The 9,189-nt window shown below is 45.7% G+C and overlaps 1 protein-coding gene across 12 annotated transcripts in view; it reads left to right on the top strand.

Moving 5' to 3' along the window:
* The first annotated feature begins 2,470 nt into the window (after positions 1-2,470).
* The window catches only part of NEO1 (neogenin 1), a 243,252-nt gene continuing 236,533 nt past the window's right edge, over positions 2,471-9,189 (top strand). For 6 of the 12 annotated variants that reach the window (XM_063926482.1, XM_063926474.1, XM_063926473.1 and 3 more), the window contains exon 1: positions 2,471-2,817. In XM_063926482.1, the coding sequence (XP_063782552.1) occupies positions 2,706-2,817 (112 nt within the window). In that variant the 5' untranslated portion in view covers positions 2,471-2,705. The remainder of the gene's footprint in view (positions 2,818-9,189) is intronic. The other 6 variants (XM_063926481.1, XM_063926480.1, XM_063926478.1 and 3 more) reach the window with 1 other exon arrangement.

Raw genomic sequence — 9,189 nt, 5'->3', positions numbered from 1 at the left:
CATCCACTCAGGTGTCGACCCCCTAGGGGGTGACATCACTATTACAGGCAATCTGCTCCGTCTCCACATCATTTTTCTCCTCATACATGTCGACACAAACGTACCGACATACAGCACACACACAGGGAATGCTCTGATAGAGGACAGGACCCCACTAGCCCTTTGGGGAGACAGAGGGAGAGTTTGCCAGCACACACCAAAGCGCTATATATATACAGGGATAACCTTATATAAGTGTTTTTCCCCTTATAGCTGCTGTATTGTTAATACTGCGCCTAATTAGTGCCCCCCCCTCTCTTTTTTAACCCTTTCTGTAGTGTAGTGACTGCAGGGGAGAGCCAGGGGAGCTTCCCTCCAACTGAGCTGTGAGGGAAAATGGCGCCAGTGTGCTGAGGAGATAGGCTCCGCCCCTTTTTCGCGGACTTTTCTCCTGCTTTTTTATGGTTTCTGGCAGGGGTTAAATGCATCCATATAGCCCTGGGGGCTATATGTGATGTATTTTCGCCAGCCAAGGTGTTTTTATTGCTGCTCAGGGCGCCCCCCCCTAGCGCCCTGCACCCTCAGTGACCGAAGTGTGAAGTGTGCTGAGGAGCAATGGCGCACAGCTGCAGTGCTGTGCGCTACCTTGGTGAAGACAGGATGTCTTCTGCCGCCGATTTTCCGGACCTCTTCTGTCTTCTGGCTCTGTAAGGGGGCCGGCGGCGCGGCTCTGGGACCCATCCATGGCTGGGCCTGTGATCGTCCCTCTGGAGCTAATGTCCAGTAGCCTAAGAAGCCCAATCCACTCTGCACGCAGGTGAGTTCGCTTCTTCTCCCCTTAGTCCCTCGATGCAGTGAGCCTGTTGCCAGCAGGTCTCACTGAAAATAAAAAACCTAAACTAAAACTTTCACTAAGAAGCTCAGGAGAGCCCCTAGTGTGCACCCTTCTCGTTCGGGCACAGAGATCTAACTGAGGCTTGGAGGAGGGTCATAGGGGGAGGAGCCAGTGCACACCAGATAGTCCTAAAGCTTTCTTTAGATGTGCCCAGTCTCCTGCGGAGCCGCTATTCCCAGTCTCCTGCGGAGCCGCTATTCCCCATGGTCCTTACGGAGTCCCCAGCATCCACTTAGGACGTTAGAGAAAATAAGATTTTACACTTACCGGTAAATCTATTTCTCGTAGTCCGTAGAGGATGCTGGGCGCCCGTCCCAAGTGCGGACTACTTCTGCAAGACTTGTATATAGTTATTGCTGACATAAGGGTTATGTGTTGCTTAATCGGTTGAACCGAGGCTATGTTGTTGTTCATACTGTTAACTGGGTAGTTTATCACAAGTTATACGGTGTGATTGGTGTGGCTGGTATGAATCTTGCCCTTGGATTAACAAAATCCTTTCCTCGTACTGTCCATCTCCTCTGGGCACAGTTTCCCTAACTGAGGTCTGGAGGAGGGGCATAGAGGGAGGAGCCAGTGCACACCCAGAATCAAAAGTCTTTCTTAAAGTGCCCATGTCTCCTGCGGAGCCCGTCTATTCCCCATGGTCCTTACGGAGTCCCCAGCATCCTCTACGGACTACGAGAAATAGATTTACCGGTAAGTGTAAAATCTTATTTTTTTAACAAGTTCAATTCCTTGTCAGAGCTAATACCCAGATTTAGAGCATATTGAAATAGGTGCAGGGTTTACTGCACAGGGAAAAGCTCTGGTTTGGACCTATTCAATTACTTTGCATTTCCCCAGCATTGTAACCAATAAATTCCACGTAAAGGCAGGAATGTCTGGGTTTCCCTGCGCATTAAAACCAATGGGTGCATTTTTATACAGACTTTTCATTAAAATTCCTGAGCGCCCCCTACCATTTTCATGGTTCTTAAAGCAGCCCCAAGAGGGAACTCGACTTGAGTGGGCTACAGCCATACTTGTTTTCATTTCTTTTACAAAAAATAAGAAGCCCTTGTACTGAAGAAACACTCGCTGCTTTTTCATCATTTTATCCTATTTGGTTTTTTTTGCGCCTTGGGAATGTTGCGAAGACCCCAGGTAGCGCTTCTTTGTACTTTTTATTGCTTTGACCTCGCATGTGATAAACGATGGAGGAATGATTTTCCACACTGATGAGGCAAAAAACAAACATACAGCTCCCGGCAGCATGTCCAGCACTAGACGTACTGTATGCTCTTTATGCTGCGATCGGGAACAGTTCACCCGGTCGCCACCAAATGGCAAGAAAATACAGATACCATATGCGTGCAAGTTGTCTCCTGCGCCTGGTGCCCCGCGTTCTCCCCCTTCTCCCCCCCGGCTACACAGGCAGCACGGAGCCCCAGGGCCAGGCAGTCACCCCCCCCCCCCCTATATACCGCGGGCACTGCGGGAGATGCAGGCGGCTGGGAGAGTGACGTCACGGGAAAGCAGAGGGGGCAGGACAGCTTCCGTGGTGATTCTCGTGCTCGCGACGCCTAAGGACGTGTCCGTAGTATAGCGCGTGCTGGCAGTGGGGGCGGGGGCGCGCTCCTCAGACAGCGGTAGGCGTGGCCATCGGCGCGCCGCTCTGTGTGATGCGGCTGCGGGATTGCGCACAGGCTGCGGGAGCGCGCAGCGTGCTCCGTGCTCGGTTGGCTGCTACTAGCTGCGGGCTGCAGTCGGCGTTAGGGTGAGATCCGGGTTTGTGGTGCGAGTCTTCTCTAGGGATGCTGAGAAGCAGGAGTCGGTGAGAAGGTGCGGGATGGCGGCCTGGGGCCCCCCGGAGTTGGGTGTCCGGATCACCCGGGGGCTGCTTGCAGTCTCCATCTATCTCATCTTAGGGCAGGAACCGGCTGGAGCCGCGAAGACTGCAGGTGAGGAGCCAGGGCCCGTGCTGGTTTCAGGGGGAGGTGGCGGCTGAGGAGGGCACTGATTGGAGTGTGGGAGAAGCTGTCGGAGTGCGGTGCAGGACTGGGCGATGCATTGCGGGCATACACCGTCGGGCTCAGGGTCACTCACCCCCCAGTGACCTGACCGCAAGTGTCACCAAAGGGGGTGACACGGTCAGACGGTGGTGGGAGTCTGGGCACAATGTAGGGACTGCACCAAACGGGCTCTCCCCGGGGTGTCACCTGTGTGCGGGCTGTGTTGCAGTGACTCTAGTATGGGTAGACCTATCATTTGGTTTTTGGAAGCGCCTCAATGGACGTGGGCAGCAGGAGGGGGGCTGCCCGGCAGGGTGACTTGGACCCTGATCTGCCTCCTGCCCTGTGCATGGTAGTGGCAGCTTGTTGCCCATCTGCACACAGACCATTATCATGGAGCTTCCTTATTGGCAGCTGTATACAATATGGTGTTCTGTAGTGTGGCTCATTCCTCAGGGTGCACATACCTGTGGCATTAGCTGTGATGTGCTGCCACACAGTGAGTTTTGTGATACAAATGCTCTGTAGACTCATTTAAACTTTTGTTATTGTCCCATTGGGTACCATCTGCACCTCTGACTTCTTTCATATTACTGAGCCCATGAAACTTCTGCTCATTTTTGTACAGTAATACTATTCCCTTGGTTGCCTACTCCATTTTATGCCACATCTGTTCCCTCCAATGCTTCCTGTGTGTTCATTATATAATACTCCTCTCTCTATACATATACCAAGCTCCAGTACTGTATATATTGTTTATATGGTCTCAATTGTGTGTCAGCCCAGCAGTGTAGTGTACACATGCACAGTGCTTCTATGGTGGTTGCCAAAAGAAAATGCACAGCAGATAATTCATTCTTAGTGGTCATTTCAGAGAAGAAATGTAATTTTTAAAACCTTTTGATTGCACAAGTGGGCTGATTGTTCAGAATTTTATATATATATATATATATACGTGCCCAGTGTCGCTGTATACTACTGCACATGTAGTATACAGCGACACTATTTATTAACGTGCCCAGTGTCGCTGTATACTACCGCACATGATTTTTGTCTCGGAGTGAGAATATTAATTTTCATGTGCAATATTAGTTGCTAAATGTTGGTATAATTAAAGTGGAAACACTTCCAGATTTCCATATGATTGTGTGTAATGTCTAAAAATGTATATCTGTCTATAAATTGTAATGTGTATAATAAGCACTTATACATAAGTAACGATTAGAATATTTATCCACCGATGCATAATTATACTCTAGTTTCAAATGCAACTGATTTTCTTAAGGCGCTGTTGTGTAAATATTTTACTTAAGTACATATTTAATAATTAATGTAAAATTCACATATTTGTGCAGTAATTCCTCATATTTGCAGGCTAGCAGTTCAGAATGCTGATTAGGTTGTCCACACAAATGCTGATCTTTGGTTATTTGCACCCATAGAGTAAATTTGTTAACAAAGGGTTAAAAGGAAAAAAAGAACACATTGCAATACATTTTCTTGTAACATAGTTGCGATACATTACTGATGTAATGCTGTTTAAAAAATGTATTCATTTGTTTATCACTAGTTCGTATTTTCATGAAACCATGGAATGGCGTCTGTGGTAGATTGTTATCTGTCTGGTAATTGAATTAGGAAATGTTGTAAGGGGGATTCTGAGTAATAGATAACAAGAACACAGTGATGACTGCGGATTTATTCTTATAAACCCCTATTAGCTGAAAGGCAGCAAGCATGCTATGTGTCTGGGTGAAGATTGTGCATCTCTTCCCTCTGCCATCTTGCTGTATTAATTACAGATCATGGACCATAGGTCATATGGTTACTTTATGGATTTAATTGTTCGCTTGTCTGATTTTATATCATCATTTTGTATGGTTTATGCAATTCATCTCTGTAGACATGTTACTCTGAGAAGATGATGCTGAATCCTCTACATCTCTCATCAGTCTCACCCAGTGGTAGGAATGAATGTGTTTTTTTTTACCTTTGTATAAAAAAAAATGTATCACAGGTTTTTTGCTTAAGTGAATACGATATAAGTTCCTTTTCAGTATCATGGCATATGCTATGTAATATCACAAGGCTACGGAAGGATAGTGTTGTACAAGCAGTGCAGTGGTATGTAATATTTTACATCTGCCATTTACAGACAGTACTTTCTGCACCCGCCAGCGGTGTGACGTCATGTTTTAAATAATGTGTGATTTGCTGCAGGCCGTGGTTGCCAATTATTACATAGTAAATGAAATTGTCGTAAAGACAGGATGGCAGCCTTCACATGTGATGTTCTGTAGCCAATCCTGAACCTCAATCTTCTGTGTCCCTACTTGTAGTACTAGTGTCCAGTGTGTGATATTGGAAAATACTGGTTACTATAGAAACCTTGCATCGGTCTTACATTTTTCAACCCTGTGATTTCCCAGAAAGTCTTTCCAGTATTTAGGAATACTTGCTGCTTTCGTGATATCAATTGTTGTATTAGAAAAGTGTTCATGTATTGAAATTGTATTAGTGTGGGAGATAGGGGTACTAAATAAAATATGCGCACTTACAGCCAGGTAATGTGTATGGGGTATATTTCTCTTTATTTTTTTTTTTTTCTTCTGCTCATTACTGCAAGTGTAATGGTATGAGGCATATTGTAGAAGGCAAGTTGAACAATAATAAACAATGAGCTTTTGCTGCCTATACTGGGAATACAAATGATTTGACGGCGGTCGACAGCCGGGATGCTGAACGCGTCCCCTATACTGTACAAATGTGACTACAGATATAAATTGTCTGCCATAAGCTAATGAGATGAGATCATTATTTATCGATAAAACACTGCGCTTTGTACATCTATTATCAGATCCTCATGGTAATAAAATGGATTTGTTCCTGTGCCATTACAATATTGTGGGTTATTCTGTCTTGTTTAGTTCCTGTGTTATTGTTTTTTCCCCTACATGATGCAAAGGAAATATCTTGGCTACTGCATACCTGGTCCTGTGCAGCAGTTTGCCTTAAAATCTTTCTGTGCTATTAGTTCCACCTGCATCTATAAGTGACCATGAACATTCCAACAAACCCCTCATAATGGATTTGTAATACAGACGTAAAACGGACACCTCTTCCTCTCTCTGTCACTATTATAACGACACAGGTGACATTGGGGTCGATTCAATTCGTCAACAGATGAATAGCGCCGGGAATTAGCTCCCGATGCTATTCAATTCAGCTAAAGTTAAGTCGGCGAATGCCTTTTATCGCCGACTTAACAGGTAGTTTTGTCGGGAGAACGAGCATTCTCCGACTTAACTACCCGCGGCGATGCTGATTTCCGACAGAATCAGCCTCGCGCCGGCCGCACAGCAGCTCTTTTGTCGGTTTTCTTCTCTCACCCCCCCGGGGGTGAGAGAATTCCCGACAATTGCGGGTAACTAGTAGCTGAATTGAATAGCGTCGGGAGCTAATTCCCGGCGCTATTCATCTATTGCCGAATTGAATCGACCCCATTGTCAGCCAGAATCATAAGGGCAGCTTGGTGGCACAGTGGTTAGCATTATTTCCTCAGCACTGGGGACATGGGTTGCATTCCAACCAGGAGCCTGTGTGGAATTTATATGTTCTACCCATGTTTGAATGGGTTTCTTTGGATTGTCCCATATTCTCCCACAGTCCAAAAACACAGTAGCGTTATTGGTATTTGAGGGGGAAATGTATCAAACCGTCTAACTCTAAAGAGTGGAGAAGTTTCCATTGGCATATAATCAGCTCCTACCTATCATTTTATAGAACAGGAGTAAGCAACCTATGGCACTCTGGATGCTGTGGAGCTATATATCCCATCATGCCTTGCCACCGTTTTACCGTTAGGGTAAATTCCCAGCAGTATATGCTGCTGCACCTTTGTATAATGCCCAAGTGAACCCTTTGGCTCATATATTGTGTGTAAATCTGGCTCTGGTACTACCCAGTGCCACCCCAGCCGTTTACCTCACCGCACCTCCCTGCCCTGTCCTGCATTCTCTTGTACTGTAAGTCACTGTTTTCTTGTTGTGTTTATGTACTTTGTTAGGTTCTGCGGGGCCCTTGTGGAGCCATATAAGGGATAATAATAATGATCCGAATCGTCCAAAGTAATCTAGTTATCTCTTGATAAAATCCAAGTAAAAATGCAGTTCTTTAATATCTCAAACAACAAAGGCTTATATCACATATAGCATTTAATATTTTTACAGCTCACAGTATAGATTTTCTAGTTACACAACATCACTTCCAGATAGCTGCCTGGGTATAAAATACACCATAGACATTTAGGGAGTGATTCAATTGTTTTTCCCAGCGTCTACCACTAGGGAGCGCAAAACTGAGCAGTTTAATTTTTGCTCCATTTAGAGCCTTCTTTTTGCAGCCTTCTGAGGTACGAGAAGAAATGTGTGAAAAGTCTGCGGTTTAGGTGCCCTAACCAGGACTTTAGATGAGATGAGATTAGCCGCTATTTGCAGCTAAATCTTGTCTATTTGGGTGCATTTAAAGCAACGGGTGCCCGATCAGAGCAACAATTTAATGACTCTGATGACCACCCAAAAAATCACCCCTAAGGGAGGAATTCAGTTGTTTTTGAGTGGCTGCAGCTCCCGTATAAACTGACAGGAGCCATACAGTTGTTTGTGCTGAAGAGCGTGGCTATCGTGGGCGACCATTATTTCTGCTTATACCCTTCTGAAATTGCATGATATTTCAGCCCGTAGCTTGAATTTGTGTAATGGAGAGAATGTCTGGCCATAGGAGGTAACAAGACCTTTTGCTGCAATTGCTTGAAGTGGTCAAGGAGAATTACAGTTATGGAAAAAGGAAACTGCAAAGACCTACTGTCTAACCAGTAATACCCCTTTCAGACCGCCAGCTTGTAATCCTGGTTATTGCACGCAGTAACCCAGGTTGCTGTGCTGTCTGACAGGGCCCAGGGGAAATATCCCGGGTCAAGCGACCCGGTACTTAAACCCTCGTAGCGACCAGGGTTGAATACTGCTTCAATCCGGGTTGCTGCGCGGTGTGCATGAGTTGCCGGGTCGATGCAACCCATTTCCTGTTCACGCTGTATGGACGGGCGGCGCTTGGTGATCATCTGATCTCCAAGCGTCACCGCTGACGTCACCAACATGATAATATGCCGGGATGGGGGACGAGCAATGTGAAAGGGGCTCAGGCAGGTTGCATCCGCGAAGCACCTCTGTACGGCTTCCGGGTGCGACCTGCCGATAGCGGTCTGAGGGGGTAATTTAAAATTGATCGCAGCAGGATTTTTGTTAGCAGTTGGGCAAAACCATGTGCTCTGCAGGGGAGGCAGATATAACGTGCAGAAAGAGTTAGATTTGGGTGGGTTATTTTGTTTCTGTGCAGGGTAAATACTGGCTGCTTTATTTTTACACTGCAAATTAGATTGCAGATTGAACACCCAAATCTAACTCTCTCTGCACATGTTAAATCTGCCTCCCCTGCAGTGCACATGGGGGGGTAATTCCAAGTTGATCGCAGCAGGACATTTTTTAGCAGTTGGGCAAAACCATGTGCACTGCAGGGGAGACAGATATAACATGTGCAGAGAGAGAGAGATTTGGTTGTGGTGAGTTCAATCTGCAATCTAAATTGGGGCAGTACGGATGGTGTAATGGTTAGCATTACTGCCTCACAGCACTGAGGTCATGGGTTCGATTCCCACCATGGCCCAACTGTGTGGAGTTTGTATATTCTCCCCATACTTGCGCCGGTTTCCTCCCACAATCCAAAAATATACTGGTAGGTTAATTGGATCCCAACAAAAATTAACCCTAGCGTGAAAGTGTGTGCGTGTACATGTGATATAGATTGTAAGCTCCACTGGGGCAGGGACTGATGTGAATGGCCAAATATTCTCTGGAAAGCGCTGCGAAATATGTTTGCGCTATATAAATAACTGGTAATAAAATAATAAAAATAATAATAAATTGCAGTGTATAAATAAAGCAGCCAGTATTTACCCTGCACAGAAACAAAATAACCCACCCAAATCTAACTCTCTGCAAATGTTATATCTGCCCCCCCTGCAGTGCACATGGTTTTGCCCAACTGCTAAAAAATTTCCTGCTGCGATCAACTTGGAATTATCCCCATGGTTTTGCCCAACTGCTAACAAAAATCCTGCTGCGATCAACTTGGAATTACCCCCTGAAAGTGTTATAAGAGGTATGTGAGGAAATTGCTTTGCCGCAAGAATTGAAGTCAGAGAAAGTGCATTAGATTGCTGACACAATGGAGAAAACCCTTGCAGAGTTTTCACCAGTTTCTCAG

Source organism: Pseudophryne corroboree, chromosome 6, assembly GCF_028390025.1.
Source record: "Pseudophryne corroboree isolate aPseCor3 chromosome 6, aPseCor3.hap2, whole genome shotgun sequence".
In the NCBI taxonomy this organism is placed as follows: Eukaryota; Metazoa; Chordata; class Amphibia; order Anura; family Myobatrachidae; genus Pseudophryne; species Pseudophryne corroboree.
Note: the sequence above shows the minus strand (reverse complement) of the source record. Positions and strands in the feature narration are given on the sequence as shown.